Source organism: Nelumbo lutea, chromosome 1, assembly GCF_056320005.1.
Source record: "Nelumbo lutea isolate HS-2025 chromosome 1, American lotus-T2T, whole genome shotgun sequence".
NCBI classification, from domain to species: domain Eukaryota; kingdom Viridiplantae; phylum Streptophyta; class Magnoliopsida; order Proteales; family Nelumbonaceae; genus Nelumbo; species Nelumbo lutea.
In genome coordinates this window covers 180,952,728-180,970,908 of record NC_142684.1, presented here as the reverse complement: position 1 = coordinate 180,970,908, position 18,181 = coordinate 180,952,728, and the positions used below count along the sequence as shown (strand labels likewise).

Genomic DNA, 18,181 nt, shown 5'->3' with positions numbered 1-18,181 from the left:
AGGACAAGTGATAAGAAGTGAACAATGATGGCAAGCTAGTCATATGGTCGGATTCACTTGAATCTATTACCTAGTAGTTGTCAGTATTACCTGGAGCTGAAGCATGGCAAGCTGAGGCTTGAGTACCTGAATGTGCAAATGCGGATGTGGCAGGAGCTGATGGTGACTGAGATGGCTGAGCTGAACTCCCAACTTCCTTTTCCAACTGTATGAGGGCAGCCCGAACAACGGCTTAAGTCTCTAGGGATGTGCCTGATGAGGATGCTGAATCAGTGTTCACGGCCACATGAGCATTACCCTTCTTATTTCTTAGTTTTGCTGGGACCAAGTGAGGATGTAGCTTCCAACAAGTATCTTTTGTGTGCTTGGGTTTCTTCCAATGTTCACATACCAAATCCCATTTATCTTCCTTCTTCTGGTCCCTTTCTGGATCACCCCCTGACTTGGGTTTAACAACTGTCAGGGCTGGGAAAGGGGGCTGAGGCAGCATCATGACTTTCCTCCTAGTCTCTTCACTATGCACCAAGGAGTATGCTTGAGAAAGGGTCACACTATCTCTTGTCAATATCTGTTGTCGCACAATGTCATATTCTGAATTCAAATCAGCCAGAAACTCAAATACCCTATTCGTCTCGACTTGCTTTCTGTGAGTCTGTGCTTTTTTGGGACTCTCCCACTCAAGGGTCTCTAGATGGTCAATCTCATGCCACAAGGATTTCAAGGTAGAGAAGTAGACAGAAACTGGCTTCTCTCCTTGTTTAAAGCTGTTCACCTCACACTTCAGTTCATAGGCTCTGGCAACATTACAGGGTTGGGAATAGGTTTCTTTGACAACATCCCATATCTCTTTGGCTGTCTTTGCCCACAAGTAATTTTGGCTGATATGTGGCTGCATAGAATTACACAGCCATGCCATAACCAAATAGTTCTCTTGAACCCACTTGGTGTATGTTGGGTCCTCTTTGGAAGGTTCTTTCACATCTTCCAAGAGGTAACCCAGTTTTCCCCTTCCTCCAATAGCCATCATGGCTGATTGAGCCCACTCCAAGTAATTTGACCCATCAAATCTCATAGTTGTAATTTGAAACCCGGTTTCAGATACACTACCATAACTGTTGTTTCCAAAACTACTTTCTCCCTGACCCTTAAACTCCATCTTTGATCAAGAATCAGTGGCTACAAACTGTTAGAGCCACTATACCAGAAAACAGAGTGAAATCAAGCAGGTCTGAAATCTGATCTGAAACCAACACAAATCTGATCTGAAAACTGATATGATCTGAAATCTGATCTGAAATCAATCGCCTATCACAGTATATGCAAGAAATCAACTCAAATCTGATCTGAAATCAATCGGCATGCACAGTACCAGGCAGCCTATCAAGGTTTTATCCTCTAGAAGAACAATCTGAGATGCTATTTTCTGAAATCACTACTTTGGGGCCCACTGCTGCGAGAGCAGAATTAGGGTTTCAACTGTAGGTCTGAAATAAATGCTCAGCTGCACTCTCCAAGCAGTCCGCACAAGTGGGACTTGTCGTAGGGTTAATATGAAACCCTAAAACTGATCACCTCTGAGAGGGGGGGGGGTTCGGCCCAACAGTCAAACCCTAGAAACAAACTTAAAACAGTTCGGCCTCTCCTTCTAGATAGGTCCAACCTATCTCGATTGATTGCAGTCTCTAAAACTAAATAAAAAAAACTTACTTATGGATTTCGGTTTACTGCCTTCCAGGGTTACCTGAACCCTAACCTTCGCTGCTTCTTCCTGATTACCAACTCTCTGCAAGCCGCAACAAGTCCTCAACTGCTGCAAACCTCTCCTGGTAATCTCTAAGATTCAGCCGCCGAATACATCTTCATAAGCTTCCAGCCCTAGCTAGTCCTCATGTGGTCGGCTGGACTAGACACACATGAGAAGCCCTAGATAAGCTCTGATACCAAGTAGAAGATCAAGACTGTAATTAGTCTTGAATCCTAATAGGTTTTAGGTTTACAAAACAGAAGAAAAGTGAGAGAAAGGAGAAGGAATAGAAGAGAAGTAGGATAACACAAGGGGTTGAAAGGAGGGACAGATTCTAACTGATCTGCCGCCGCCACTCTCTTATTAAGGCTATGTTCAGTACATAATGGAAAGGACAGATCTGCCCTTAGTACTTACATGATAAATAAAGTAAATAAAAAATGAAATAAATAACAACTGAATTAACAAACTGACCCAAACTGACACTACTATAACTGAAACAAATAACTACACATACTGTCCTATGAACACAGTGGGGACCACTGCTGTGGGGCCCACATCAGTGTTCTCTACATAAAATATCATATAAAAACAAAGAAAGTAATGTAAACAAATGTATATCCAAATGGATTTTCCTATATCTCTAAGAATCAAGCTTATAACTTCATATTAAAATCCAACTAACCAAGTACATATTTTGACAATGATTATGTAAATCCATAACACTAAATTAACTTAAGAAGTATGCAATTTTTTTATCAATAACAGAAAATTTTCATTAAGAAAAAGGGAGAGGTTAATAACTTAAGTACACAATTATTTTTATAACAAAATAATGGTAGATTTTTATAACACGATTACTGGGTCAATTAGATTTTCTTCAACAGATTGAACGAGGACGGAGAGTTATTTTTAGGAAGAACAGTTTTGGATCATTGGGAGGAGAATTTTACTAGAAAGGTGCATAGGTTTTGGACCAGGTTAGCTTCTTGAGTTGACTCAGGGATTTGGATTTGGCCAAAATATGCACATAGCATCGATTTTGTCGTTCTTATTATCAATCTTAAGTCCAAGTGGAATTCTTGTGACTGCATTAGATCTCTTACCCATCTTATGTCAGCTCTAGATCAAGAAAAACATCATATTTCCATACAGAATGATGTCCCAATTTTTGTTTCCTAGTTTTCCTATACACCCTCCTAGTATATTACAGGAGTTCTGATCAATTGTATCAGATACAGTCATACAAAAAACTATTGTTGAACTTTGAATAGTTTCTGTGCATGGTTCATCTGAGCACACTGCTATTATCATAATAACTACATTCTGCTACTGTTGATTACATTTTGTGATCTTGTCTGCGTTTTGATTCTTGCTGATTATGAGATGGTTCTCATGTGCTTATGTGGCGATCGCCTTTTTTCTATTTATTTTCTGTTTTTTTTTTTCCCATTGCCTCCTTTTCATGTTTCATTCCACTTGAAGGCAAATGCATTCACAAATTCATATATAGTTTCTGTTCTTTTCTTGGAATTTCTTCCTGTCCCTTTTATATTCTAGAGACACGCAATTGACCCTGAAAGTTCTGCTCTTTTTGTTAAATTATTTTATTTTTATTATTTTGATGCTAATATCAATTATTTGATTGCTACCTGTTGCTAAACAGGCCAAGTTTTTGTACGGAAACAGCTTCTCTACAGAGGAAAGGCAGGAAATTAAGCTAATGATTCAGAGCAACATGTACAAATATCTCAGCATTTTACTTGAGGCACGGGAGCGTTATGAGGAGGAGGCCTTGTCTAGGATAAAAGAATTAGCATCACATGATCAATACACTTCTGCAGGTGCCATTCATTAACTGAGGATCCAGGCTTCCTTTTCTGTGATGTGTTCTTTTTGTGGACCTCTTTTCTAAGATACTTCTGTTTTCTTGAGAGGGTGTTTTTTGTGTGCTGTTACAAAATGCATGCTTGCATGTAGCATAAGATTGGGCCAGCGAATTTTCATCAATTAGATTTTCCTGCGAATGATGAGATAGTACAAACCTACATTAATTGAATAAGATAGAAATGCCATTTGAATGTTAGAAATGGTGCAACTTGTTTTTGGAATGGTGTTCCTAACATAGGTTTAAATTATTGGATTTTATTTATTTTCTAATTTCACCAAGAATGGCCCTATTATTAACATGATTGAAATGTGTATTAAATGAGATAAATTTATGCCCTTAGGGTACCAAAAATTGCCAAAGAAAAACCAAGACAAAAAGAGGCCATACCAGGCACATCATGCTCAAATATTATAATTAGTTAGGCATGTTGAGCCGCCCCAAAAGGGATCAAATCTCTCAACTCCTCTCATATGAGCTATCAGCAGTTGAATTGGCTGATACGGGAACACATCTAAATGTCGGTCAAACTGGTGTTCAGAGCCCAAGCCTCTCTGATCTTATAATTCAGCTTCCAGGAACATGGCATCTTTCCTGTCTAGTCTACCACAATTTGGGAATTCCCCTCAATGATGGTGCCCTCATATAGCTCATGGATACAAAAAATTCAGTCCCTGTAAGAGAGATGGCATCTTTGCTTTCATTTGGTCTCCAAACCAACAAGGCTCGATTGATTTAAAAAAAATCACTTCATCTTCTGTTCCTATAAAACCATGGTTCCCGAGGAACAACGTCAAAGTTAAGCTTAGTGGTGTTTTCACTAGAAGGCACTCGTTTTTTTCTTAACTATGTTATCTCTTATTTATCAAAGGTAGGTTAATTAGTCTTATTTTTTAGATAAAATGGTTGGATCAGGTTAATTAATGTTATCATAATTGGACTGCTACAGTTATTGATGTGCAGTCCCTTGTAATTCCTATTTTTGGTTGAAATCAGAAAGAAATCCTAACTGATTTTGTTTGAAATTATTTCAGGTGAGGGGGAAGATGACTCCAATCAAACCAATCAATGCATCTATTCCATCAATCCAAGATTGAAGCATTTTTCTGACTGGCTTTTAGACATCATAGCCATGGGAGATTTGGATGCATTCTTCCCTGCAGCAACACGTGAATATGCACCTCTAGTTGAAGAAGTGTGGAAAGATCCTGCCGTACAGGAAACATATAAGATGAAAAATGAGCTTCACTTTCTACCTGATGTTGCGGAATATTTCTTAAGCCGGGTACCTATTTAATATATGTTGTAGTAAACTCTCCATTCTTTTGTCTGATTATGTACATGAATATATTGTGCTGAATCTACTGATGAAAAAGAAAAGGTCTCTCGACCTGTGATACCCAGATAACTAGTGTACTAGTGTTGGACACATTTAGATATATTCTATAGCATTAACATTTCTAAAATATGTATGAATCTTTCTATTCAATTATGAAAAAAAAAACATTTCTAAAATATGTAAAATAATATTTTTTGGCAAATCATATTTAAAAATGTATATATAAGAAATTTAATAAAATTAGGGAAAACACAAGTCTTCAGAAATGGCACTTAGATTAAAGAAAGTAGATATAGAAGCATGATGTAATCACATTAGATGGAATACCCTTACCTGTATTCGTGTCTAGCCTGTCTAAATGGAGTGCTACTGTTTCCCATATCTATGCCCATTCAGTTTCCATTATCTGGGCATCATAGTTTTTTTTTTTTTTTTTTTTATCAATAATCTGGGCATTATAGTTCTCAACATTTTTTTTGTATTTTCAAGTTTTCCATGCATCTTTTCCAAAGGAGGTACCCTTCTTCCATACCCAGTAACATGAATTACCTTGTGGTAAAGCCATCAGTTCAGCCTGGGTTGAAAATTCTTCTTTTGGGTGGAGAAGAATCAATTACTAAAAAGCTCAGTTACCTCTCCACAGGAGTCTACCCGACACCAGAAAAAGAGAAAAAAACTCCCAAATGCAAGTAACTATATTCCATGCATTCAATACTTGTTGGTTCATGTGTGTGATATTTTTCATTATTTGTTTCCATTGGTAGGATGGATTTATCAACTTTGATTTTTCAAATCCACTCTAGATAACCTCCCAGTCTATTTTATGTCATTCTTCAAGATGCCTCAGGCAACAGTAGAAGAAATGAGAAACTCATGAGGGATTTCCTTTGGGAACTAGGGGAGGGGAAGAAAGATCATTTGGTGAGATGGAAAAAAGTGGTTGAGGAAGGATGTTGGGGATTGCCAATGCCAACTTGAAAAACGAGGCCCTCTTAAGCATGGGGTTGGCGCTTTCTTGTGGAAAATGGGAGATTATGGCATGGAGTGGTGGCTAGTATTCACGGGCTGTCAAGTAATGGTTGGGATGCTGATTATCTGCAAAGAAATACTCTAGTTGCATCTTGGAAAGCAATTCATGGTTTGCTTCCCTCTTTCCTTAATTGTGTGAGGTATGACTTGGCTTCTGGTAGTAAGCTAAGGTTTTAGGAAGATATGTGTGTAGGTTGTTTTCAGGCCTGAGATATCAGAGAAGGAGAGGAAGAGAGGAAGGAGGAAGAAGAGGAAGAGAGAAGAGAGAAGAACATTTAGATTCAAAACCGGGAGCTGGCAGCTCCAGCTTTCTTTACTTTTTATATTAGGGCGACCCAACTTAAAATAAAAGATGTGCAAAATTAGAAGATTGCCCCTACGGCACTAAAGAACAGAAAAATATAAAAAATTGCTAGGAGAACTAGTGGATTTCAACACTCCCCCTCAAGTTGAGACATAGATATCAATCATGCCCAACTTGTCACATAAATCATTGTGCCACGGATGATGTAACCCCTTGGTAAAGATGTTTGAAAGTTGATCTGTGGAGCTGACATATGAAGTGCACACTATCCCATTTACAATTTTCTCCCTTATAAAGTGCTTGTCAAAGTGTGTAGTCTTAGGAGCATGCGTGAATTGGCTAACACCCACAGCATATGCAATGTCCAGCCGTGTCATAGACTAACATAATAGTTTTCCCACAAGTCTCTGGAACTGTTTCACATCCTTGATAGTCTCACCCTGATAATCACCCAATCTATGGTTTGGATCAATGGGGGAGTCAGCAGGCTTGACTCCAAGTTTTCCTGTATCCTGTAATAAATCTAGGATGTATTTTCTTTGAGAAATGAAGATCCCCCTTTTTGAACAAGTCACTTCAATTCCAAGAAAATACTTCAAGGGACCTAGATCTCTCACCTTAAACTGAGTGGCTAGAAACTTCTTTAGTCTCTGAACTTCCACCTTCCAGTCGCTTGTGATCACTATGTCGTCAACATACACTATCAAGGTTACAAATTTTCGCTCTCCTTTTTTCACAAATAATGTATTATCGGTCTGACACTGTTTATAACCAATATGCTGAATGGCTAGATGAAACTTGTTGAACCAAGCTCTTGGTTATTGTTTTAGTCCGTACAAGGACTTCTTTAACCTACACACCTTTTTTTCTAGGTTTTGAGAATAGAAACCATGAGGTTGCACCATGTACACCTCCTCTTCAAGATCACCATTAAGGCATTTTTAATATCTAATTGGTGGAGATCCCGATCAAGGTTAGCAGTAAGAGAAAAAAGAACTCTGATGGAATTTGACTTAGCAACCGGAGCAAATGTCTCTGCATGATCTACTCTATACACTTAAGTAAACCCTTTCGCCACCAACCGAGCTTTATACGTTTCTACTGTACCATTAGCCCTATGCTTTACTACAAAAACCCACTTGCACCCTATTGGTTCTTTTCCCATAGGAAGATCCACTAATTCCCATGTACCATTTTTATGTAATGCATCCATTTCTTCTTTCATTGCATATGTCCATTCAGGTACTGAAAGATCTTCTGCCACATTTTTGGGGATAGGGACATTGCCAATGGAAGAGAGAAAAGCACGAAAAGAGGATGAGATGTTCTCATATGAGATAAAGTGGGAGATAGGATGTTTAGTGGTACAGGACCTAACTCCCTTTGTGCAATAGGGATGTCAAGGTCATTGGCCGAAGAAGAACCAATAGCAATAGGATCAGAAATGTCAACAAGAATAATGGTACCTGGTGGGATGGGATCTGTCCCCGGTGAATTTGATGATGTTGGCGGTACAGTTTCAAGTTGATCCACAGCTTTTGAACCCGAATGGCTCTTGCGGCGACGAAGGAAGACACAAAATGGAGGAGGGTCGGGTAGAGGAGGTAGCACTTGAAATTGTTTCTCCTCCACCCTATTCTCCCCCTGAGGAGAAACCAGATAGAAAGGATCACTCTCAAAGAAAGACACATCCATAGAAACATAGTATTTTCGAGAAACAGGATCGAAACAACAGTAACCCTTTTGAGAAGACGAATAGCCCAAGAAGACACAAGGGAGAGCAGGAAGGTCAAGCTTACCACGGGCAGGACACAAGTTTTGAATAAAGCAACGACAACCAAACACCCGAATGGGAATAGAGTAAAGGGGGGCTTTAGGGAATAGCAGCTGATGAGGGGCCTTGTACCCTAACACCTGAGATGGCATATAGTTGATGAGATAGGTAGCACATAATACAACATTCAACCAAAAACGTTTTGGAACACTCATATGGATGAGTAACCCACAAGCCACTTCAAGTAGATGGCGGTTTTTTCTTTCTGCAATACCATTTTGTGAGGAGTTTTGGCACAAGAGCTATAGTGGATAGACCCACAAGAAGCAAAGAACTCCGTGAGATCACTGTGGAAGTATTCCTTGGCATTGTCAGACTGGAAAATTTGGATCATTGTCTGAAATTGGGTGAATATCATGTGTTGGAAGTCTTACAATTTTTGGTACTTCATCCCAGGACCGCATGGGGTACACCCATGTATATCGAGAACAGTCATGTGAGCTCGGGGTTGGACGTGCGTGACCTTCTTAAAAGTCACGTGAGCTCGCGGGTGCTTACAAATGGGCCAAAGAAAAAGCCCATGTGGGCTGCTAATGGTATTCTTAAAGGCCCAAACAGGCCAGCGGGCCCGACCCAGATTGTTTATAAGGCGTGTGAGCCACTAAAGAAACACGTGACTGGGGTTTCGACTATGACAGACATCGGTTTCGGTCTATCATCGTCCCCAGCCGCGAGCCAAAAGGGGGAATGCGCACAGCGTCGGAAACTAGGAAAGAAGAGGGCATTATAGTGGGTCTCCCGACGCAACTTGAAGGAGCTTAGCCCCGTGCGAGGCTTCTCAGAGAGGTTGGAGCTAAGTTTCACTAGGGGAAGAACTGAAGAGAAGAAAGAGAAGTTTGAAGGGTGGATGCAGTGCGGTGAAGACGATGGTGAACCAGAGGACCTTTCTGTCGATGGCTCTAGCATGGGCAATGTAAATGATGAAGGCAGCTGTGCTGGAGGTGATATGGAAGGGCGGAATATTGCAAGATTATTTCAGGGTGAAGGCTGCAATCGCATTATCTCATTCCCGAGACCACAGAGTGCCCAAGGTTTATCAGAAGGGGAAAACCAGGAGAACCGGAAGCAGAGCAGGAATATTCTATCTAGGGGTGACCCATGGGTAGAGTGGAAAAATCAACAGGTTGACCAAAGGATAGAAGTACTTCCCAACCAACTCAGGAAGATAATTGTTTACCAACCTTCGGAACAAGAGAAGGAGGCCGAGAGCAGTCCTATTGTAGCTTCTCCTTCAGTCCTAGGTAACCATGTGATTTCGGTTTGTGCTACTAATGTGTCTCCTGTGTCTTTGGTTCCAGATTCCGTTCCTGTACCATGTCCTGTAGCCCATGAATATGCAGCCGAGCTAGTAGGCGGGCTCTCTGAGGAGGGGGAGACGGGAAGGAAGGATTGTGGGAAGGTGCGGGAAGAAAGGTATAGAAGTGGACAGGTGTGGGAAATCATTGAAAGAGTGTTTAAGGATGTGGAAGGGCAGCTGATATGGAGGAGGGAAGGGGAGGAAGGAAGAGAGGAGGGGTTAATGGAGAGGAGGGACAGGAATGAGGGTAGAGATGGAGAGGTTTACGGGGAGAAAGCAAGGAAGGAGGGAGGTAACAGTAAGGGGAGGAAGGTTGGAGAGGAAAGAACTGAGGTGGGAATAGAGGAGAGGAAGGAAAGGCAGGTGGACAGAGATGAAGGGGATTTTGTAGGAAGGGTAGGGGTGGTGGAATCGGTGAGGGAAGACACAATAGCAGAATTCGTAGGGAAGTTGGGCTGTAGGCTGGAGGATTTGAACGAGTTGAAAGAAAGTTTACAGAAGAGGAAGATGCAGATCATAACAAAGAAGAGGAGGTTGAGTGAAGTAGAGAGACTAAAGAGAGATGTAGAAGGAGACAAGAAGCTCGAGGTAAAAGGAGATAGAAGGAAAGGGGGAAAGTAGCGGGTAGGTGGCAAGGGGTTTGTAAAAGAAGCGGAATGAAGATTCTTAGTTGGAATGTGAGGGGAATTGGGAGTGCAAAGAAGAGAGCAACAATAAAAGAGGTAATAAGACGGTATGACCCAGACATTGTGCTGTTGCAAGAGTCTAAGAGAATGGAGTTTAGTGACAAATGGGCAAGGAGTGTATGGAAAGCCAGGGGGATTAGCTGGGTGGCGGCTCCATCGTGGGGTGCTTCCAGGGGGATTGTAACAATGTGGTTGAAGGGATGGAGGAGTTGATCGGAAAGTACTCAGTTTCCATGAAGTTTAAACAACAAGAGGATGATTATATGTGGGTGCTCACAAATGTTTACGGACCGAATGATTACAGAGAGAGAAAGGAGATGTGGAAGGAACCGGCTGATGTTAGAGGGTTGTGGGATGGGCCTTGGTGCATGGGTGGGGACTTCAATGTGATAAGGTTCTCGGAAGAGTCCAATAAGATTAACTAGAGGGTGACAAAAAGCATGAGGAAGTTTAACAGTTTTGTGGATGCCTTTGAACTTAAAGAGATTCCCCTAGCGCATAAGGCATTTACATGGTCAAATCTCCAATCTAGACCCATTTGCTCTAAGCTGGATGCTAGAGCTCTCCCAAGGGTGACCTCGGATCACTGGCCCATAGTGTTATGCAAGGAGGAAAGAAGGTGTGGAGGTCCTACCCCCTTTAGATTTGAAAATATGTGGTTACTGCATTCAGGTTTACTAACAAAGTGAGGGAGTGGTGGCATGAGTGTAACCCGTCGGTGGAGTGGGAGGGGATAAAATTCATAAGAAACTACAATTTTTGAAAGCAAGAATTAAGGAGTGGAACTTGATGGAGTTTGGGAGGATAGAAGAAAGAAAGGGAGACTTGATGAAGAAGATTGAAAGCCTTGACTTTAAAGAGGAAATGGGAGAATTTGGAGAGGAAGACAATGACCTCACGAGAGAATTGAGAAGACAGTTAGAGGATTGCCTGCACAAGGAGGAAATTAGCTGGAAGCAAAAATCTCAGTGTAAATGGTTGCAAGAGGGAGATAGAAACACTAGGTATTTCCACTCTCTAGCAGATGGCAGGAGAAGGAAGAACTTTATCTCCAAATTGGTAGTAGATGGAGTTGAGTTAGTATAGCAAGAGGAAATTTGCCAGGGCCTGTGTGGAGCATTTCAAATCTATTCTAAGAAGGTTTGTGAGTAGAAGGGTGTGGGTAGAAGGTTTGGATTGGCCAGATGTAGGGGTGGAGAACAGGAGAAGGATGGAAAGAAGCTTTAATATAGAAGAGATCAAGGAGGCTATGTTTTCTATGGATAGAACAAAAGTTTCAGGGCCGGATGGGTTTACAATGGCTTTTTATCAGGATTGTTGGGATATTTTGAAAGATGATTTCTTGCGAGTGTGTGAGGAGTTTTTCAGGAGAGGAATTGTCAATCCGGGTGTGAACTCTACATTTATAGCCTTAATTCCCAAAATGAAAGATGCATCCCACCCGAAGGATTTTAGGCCAATAAGCTTGGTGAATAGCTTGTACAAGATCATTGCAAAAGTGTCGTCTTTGAGGCTGAAGAAGGTAATGCCGGATATCATTGAACACTATCAAGGAGCTTTTGTGAGTGGAAGACAATTTACAGACCAGATTTTAATTACTAATGAGAGTGTGGAGAACTTTAAGAGGGATAAGAAGAAGGGAGTGGTCTGTAAGATGGACTTGGAAAAGGCTTATGACTTGGTGGACTGGGAGTTCTTGAGGAAAGTTTTAACCAAATTCGGGTTTGGGGCTAGATGGTGTAAGTGGATCATGGGTTGTGTCTGGAATTTTCATTATTCAGTGCTAGTGTATGGGACAGTGGTAGATTTCTTTCCAGCCAGTAGGGGTATAAGACAAGGAGACCCCCTTTCTCCTTTCTTGTTCATTTTAATTGCAAAGGTTTTGGGGAAATTGATTCACAGAGCAGATTCTAGGGGGCTCATTAGAGGCTGGAGGGTTGGGAGGATGGAAACCCCCCTCACACATTTACAGTTTGCTGATGACACGATTCTGTTTTTGTGAAGGTGGTAATGTGAAGTTTATCAGGAATTTAAAGTCGGTGATACAACTGTTTGAGCAAGTGTCCAATTTGAAAGTTAACCTTGGGAAAAGCTGTGTAGTGGGGGTGAATTTGGAGGAGGGAGAGATCAGGGAGAGTGCTGAAGTGTTGGTGTGTGAAGTCACGGGGTGGCCTCTGAACTATTTAGGATTACCATTAGGTGATAATCCCATGAGAATGTGAGGTTTATCAGGAATTTAAAGTCGGTGATACAACTGTTTGAGCAACTGTCCAATTTGAAGGTTAACCTTGGGAAAAGATGTGTAGTGGGGATGAATTTGGAGGAGGGAGAGATCAGGGAGAGTGCTGAAGTGCTGGGGTGTGAAGTCACAGGGTGGCCTCTGAACTATTTAGGATTACCATTAGGTGATAATCCCATGAGAGAGAGCTTTTGGAACCCGATGGTGGAAAGGTTCGAAAAAAGACTGGTGTCATGGAAAAAGAACTACCTCTCTCTTGGTGGGAGAATTACTCTTATTAGGGCGGTACAGTGGCTGAAATCTCTGGAAATATTCACAGATTACACTATGGATGACATGTTGAGGAAGTGGGGTGAAATTGCAAGTTGCACGCAGACCAAGTCTGTAATGAGTGTGGCTTGGACCCCCCCACCTAGTGGATTCTTGAAATTAAAGTTTGATGGATGCAGTAGGGGAAACCCGGGACAATCAAGGATCGGGGGTGTTTTTAGAGATGAAAATGGGGTCATCTCTGCTATGTTCTCAGGCCCAATTGGAGTGGGTGACTCCCTTAGAGCTGAGATATGTGCAGTTATGGAAGGAGCCCGGAAAGCTAAGGAATTGAACATCAAGAAACTTATAATTGAAGGGGATTCAGAGGTGGTGATAGGGTGGTTGACCAAAGAACAAAATGATCTTTGGAGATGGAAGTTAAGATATGTTGGATTAAGAGATTAGCTAATTCCCTAGCTGACGGTTTAGCAAAACAAGGGGCAGAAAGGGATTCCTTGTTTTGGGCTAAGTTGTAATGTTAGCGTCCTTGTATCTTTGTATTTTATTCTTTCCTTTCTTGAAGTTCTTTGTGACTCTTGGAAGATAAGTGTGTTTGTCTTCCACTTGTAAATTTTGTACTGATGAATTAATGAAAGTGTTATTGATAAAAAAAAGGATCCTCTCCCGCCGCTTACAAGTAGATGAGGCAGCTTGCAACTGGTATATTTTGGCATAGTGGCGTTACTCTGAATAGGTAGATTTTGCCTGCTCCCAAATCTCAACAGCTGTTTCAGCCCACATGAAAGTCTTCCTGACTGGAGGCAACATAGACAGTAATAGCCATAACATCACCATGCATGATCCCACCTATCATGTTCTGCCCCCTGGGACTTTGGTTCTTTAGTTTTACCCTTAATATAGCCTACCTTTCCCCTGGCTGTTATGTATAGTTTGTTTCCCCTTGACCATTTCTAGGTAGTTAAGACCATCAAATGGTATCACAGCCATGGAAAACTCGTGTCAAGTCCCCCACTCACTCCACCTTGACTTGGGGACCCACTAGACAGAATAGAATCTTCAGAAGACATATTATAAGATTTAGGTTTCCAGATCAGGTCTGTTCAAAGTAGGTTACAGTTCAGCCACTGTTCAATTTCAGTTCAGTCAGTTCAGTCCCCAGTTCAGTCAAAGTTCAAACCCTAATTCGGTTCAACCACAGTTCAGTCAAGGTTCAGCCACAATTACAGTTCAGTCCCCAATTCTACAGTTCAGTCACTGCCACAGTTACAGTTCAGTCAAGGTAGCCGACCACTGTCTTATAGTTCCAGGTCATTTTGACCTACACCGCCCAGTTGACTGGGTAAAAAAAATAGGATCACACGATCCAAAGTTCCAGGGAACTTAGCAATTTCAGGTCATCTAGACCTCCAAAAAAAACACTTACCTGGGTACAAGAGAGGACCACTAGATCCTCAGAAGATAGATTTATCTTCGCAGCATCAGATTCTTCCTTCCTTTCTTGGCACACGGCCAAGGAAGAAGAAGAGAAGATAAACGGAAACCCCTTCAGATCAGTCTGATCTGCTTCTTGATCAGATTCGATCCACAGCAAGAGGAGTCCCAAAAAAGAAGAAACCTTATCGCACTTTTTCTGATCTCAGAAGGCCTGCTCTGATACCATGTTTTCAGGCCTGAGATATCAGAGAGGAAGAAGAGGAAGAGAGAAGAGAGAAGAACGTTTAGATTCAAAACTTGGAGCTGGCGGCTCCAGCTCTCTTTACTTTTTTATATTAGGACGACCCAACTTAAAATAAAAGATGTGTGGAATTACAAGATTGCCCCTGTGGCACTAAAGAACAGAAAAATATAAAAAACTGCTAGGAGAACTAGTGGATTTCGAATCCCCTTCGAAAGATGTCTTTCCTTTTTTGTTCTTTCAAATCTCAAAGGTAGACATGTGGCCGATTTTACCACTTCACCTATCTTCTTCAGGATTGAATTGGAATTTGGGTTTCATTAGGAATCTCAGAGAGTCAAAAATTCCCTTAGTGTCTAACTTATCGAGTGTTTTGGAGTTTGTAGTCCTTGTTGATGATGGGAGAGATGCGCGGTGGTGGTCCCTTAACCTCAATGGGAAGTTTTCTTGTAAATCCTGTTATAACTCCCTTGTTTCCACTTCCTCTCCCCCCCCCCCCCTCCCCCCCAATTTCCTGGTAAAAGAAATTGGTGCTTCCCTATTCCTCCAAAGGTCAGTGCATTTTGCTGGGAAGTGTTCCATGGGATTAATACTTGTGATTTGCTACAATTGAAAATACCAAATTGAGCCTTGGCCCCAATTGGTGCTTTCTTGTGTAAATTGAACGGTGAGACTGTCTTCCACCTTTTAATCTCCTGTCCCTTCGTTTGCTGTATTTGGGAAGGGTTTTCTTCTCCTTTTTGTTGCAGGTGGAACCCTCCTGCCAATTTGGACGGGCTGTTCAGCCCTTCTGTTTTGAAAAGCACAAAAAAGGGGTAGAATTTTGTGGAGAACAAGGGCAGCGGTGATTTGGACAATGTGGGAAGAAAGAAATACAAGAATCTTTCGGGAGAAGGAGAGAAGCTTGGAGGTAGTGATTGAATTCATTACTCTTAAAGTTGCACATTGGGTGAAAACCTTGAAACTTTTTTCGGACTTTAAAGTGGAGGAATTTTTCGGAATTGGTGGGCAATTGCTGTCTCATCCTCTAGGAAACAAAAATCTCTAGAGATTTGGTCACCCCTAGTGGCTGGTTGTAGATGCGGTATTTTAGGAAACCTGGAAGGAGGAAGAAATAGCAAGTTTTTTTGGAGGTGTGGAGCATAATGTACAAAGAATTTATAAGGATATTGATCTATCTTGATAACCTAGGTTATAGTGCTTGAATTTGACAATGAAAAACCACATTCACTGGGATTTTGAAGTAGATTGTGAAGCATCGATTCATACTTTCTGTATAATATATATTTCTCTTTTTTGTTTTTTTTTTTTTTTTTGCATGCATTTCTTAGTGTTTGGAGGACAACTCATCCTTTTATGATTTTCATTTCTTTTCATTTAGATGAAAGTTTGCCATTATCTATCAAAAAAGGAAAGAAATATTATGATTAGTGTGGCTATAGACAAAGGTGCTGGATTCACAATGCCCTGTGGTTTTTGGCTGGAATTTTGAGTCCATGAAACTCCAGGGAACCAACAATAATTACATAAAATGACATCCGTTTGACATCTTATTAATCACATTTCACATGGATGTTTTATTCAGTTTCATGTGGGATCTGGATATATAAATATGATTCATTGGTTTACTGAATCACTATGGGTTTCTTCTTATTTGTCTCAGGCTGTTGAGGTGTCAAGCAATGAATATGAACCAGATGATAGAGACATCCTGTATGCTGAAGGAGTTACACAAGGGAATGGTTTGGCTTTCATTGAATTTTCTCTTGATGATCGCAGCCCAATGTCTGAAACCTACACTGACAATCCGGAAGCTCCACCACCTCTCACCAAGTAAACCTCTTCTTTTTCCATCCTTCTTAGTCGTCAATGGCACTGAAAAATAGCAATTAATTTCTAGCAAGTTTTCTCTACTAAGAAATACTCCTACCCTGCCATGTCACTGTACATGAAGATACCCTGAACCTTTCATAAAGTTCCAAAGTTCCATTTGAGATCATCCTTTGTCCCTAACATGTTTGGTTCCCCATGTATGATATATCTTGGTCCAATAGTTGGTCACTTTTATTTATCAAAAAAAAAGCTGGTCACTTTTCAAATTTATAGAATATTTTTTTTTCAACTATTACAGTGAAATATGATAAATGATCTGGAGTTTTCGATAAACAGGTTGTAAACAAGGCCAGAAATGAAAGTTCAATGAGCCTTTTTCTATCAACAGTTTAAAATAATAATCTATCGTATTGATATTATAAAAGCTATTATATTGAAATAGATACAATGGTAACATTGTGAGGGGTGATGACCTGCTAACCCTGGTTACAGCCTTCTTTTACTCTGACCCTTGTGGTAGTAATGGTTCAAAGTTTCATCATGTATTGGGGCAATATCATATTGTATCAACCCCGCCCCGATACGCTAAATATTAAGTATTTTATGTTTTTAATATTTTCAGGGGTAGACCTTGCTAAGATCGATCCCCCTGTAAAATTTTGAAAAGAAAAACTTAGAAAAAGGAAGTGTGTGATTCAAACCCCCAATATGCATGTGCATATCGGGGTGTATCAATACTTTGAACCATGGTGGTAGTCATTACCAATACCCTGGCATCTATGCCACTTATAGGAAAAGCAATTCTCTTGTCCTTGTAGTGCTACTGCTATCTACTATTTCCTAAACTGAAAGTACTAGATCTTACATCTAACATTACCCTAATTATCTGTTTTTTCTCTCCAGATACCAACTAATTAGGATAAACGCCAAGGGGATGAGTGAAGGGTGCAAGTGGGTGGAAATGTTCGAGGACGTCCGTACAGTGATCTTCTGTGTGGCACTAAGTGACTATGACCAGGTATGGGTTGCCCCTGAAAACAGTGCCGGTGGAACTCGTGTCCAGAATAAGATGATGCAAAGCAAGGAGCTCTTTGAGGCCATGGTCAAACACCCATGCTTTAGGGACACACCTTTTGTTCTAATACTGAACAAGTATGATTCGTTTGAAGAGAAAGTCAATAGGGTAGCATTGAGTGCTTGCGAGTGGTTCAATGACTTCAGCCCTGTCAGACCGCATCATAACAACCCATCATTGGCCCACCAGGCTTACTTTTATATTGCAATGAAGTTCAAGGATTTATATGCATCTTTTACCAACCAGAAGCTGTTTGTGTGGCAATCGAAGGCCAGGGACCGTGTGATCATTGACGAAGCATTCAAGTATGTAAGAGAAGTGCTGAAATGGGATGAAGAGAAAGATGAGAACTATTTTGGTGCTGGGGAAGACTCATTCTACAGTACAGACATGAGTTCCTCACCATTTGTGAGACAGGAATAATGGTGAATGTATTTGTGCTTTTCTTGCATATGCACTGCAGCAATGGTGCTTTGCTGTATAAATATTAAAGTGAGCTTGTCTCCTTGCTTATCTATCTCTAATTTAGAAAAAAATGTGGGTTGGGGCATTAAAGACCGTCAACTCTTAAAGCGGGATTTCCCTATTCCCATAGCAACAAGATGCCATGTTAGTTATAGTCTAGACAAATTAACAGTTGAGAAAGGACAAAAGTCTGGGTGAATTGGAGTCTATTTCCAAACCATAAAGCATAATCCATTAAAACCTTGACGATCATCTAAATCCATTAAAATCAGTTGTGTTTTAAGATAATTCTATGCCTATTATATAGTACTATATATATATGATACTAAAATAGCCCCACTACTAATCCTCCCTCTCGGGGCAAGAGTATCACACATGTTAAAACTTTTTCCAATGGTTCTTCTAAGAGAACACTAACTAATAGCCTGTTCTTGTAGACAATTTTATCCCTATTAGGAAGAATTTGGTAGCGTTTTCAAGAAACTAATTTAACAAGGTAA

General features: G+C 40.8%; 1 protein-coding gene across 2 annotated transcripts in view; it reads left to right on the top strand.

Moving 5' to 3' along the window:
* The window catches only part of XLG3 (extra-large GTP-binding protein 3), a 29,741-nt gene extending 11,953 nt beyond the window's left edge, over positions 1–17,788 (top strand). For both annotated transcript variants that reach the window (XM_088961173.1, XM_088961172.1), the window contains exons 7-10: positions 3,411–3,588; positions 4,667–4,917; positions 15,972–16,141; positions 17,045–17,788. In XM_088961173.1, the coding sequence (XP_088817299.1) occupies positions 3,411–3,588; positions 4,667–4,917; positions 15,972–16,141; positions 17,045–17,639 (1,194 nt within the window). In that variant the 3' untranslated portion in view covers positions 17,640–17,788. The remainder of the gene's footprint in view (positions 1–3,410; positions 3,589–4,666; positions 4,918–15,971; positions 16,142–17,044) is intronic.
* The last annotated feature ends 393 nt before the right edge of the window (positions 17,789–18,181 follow it).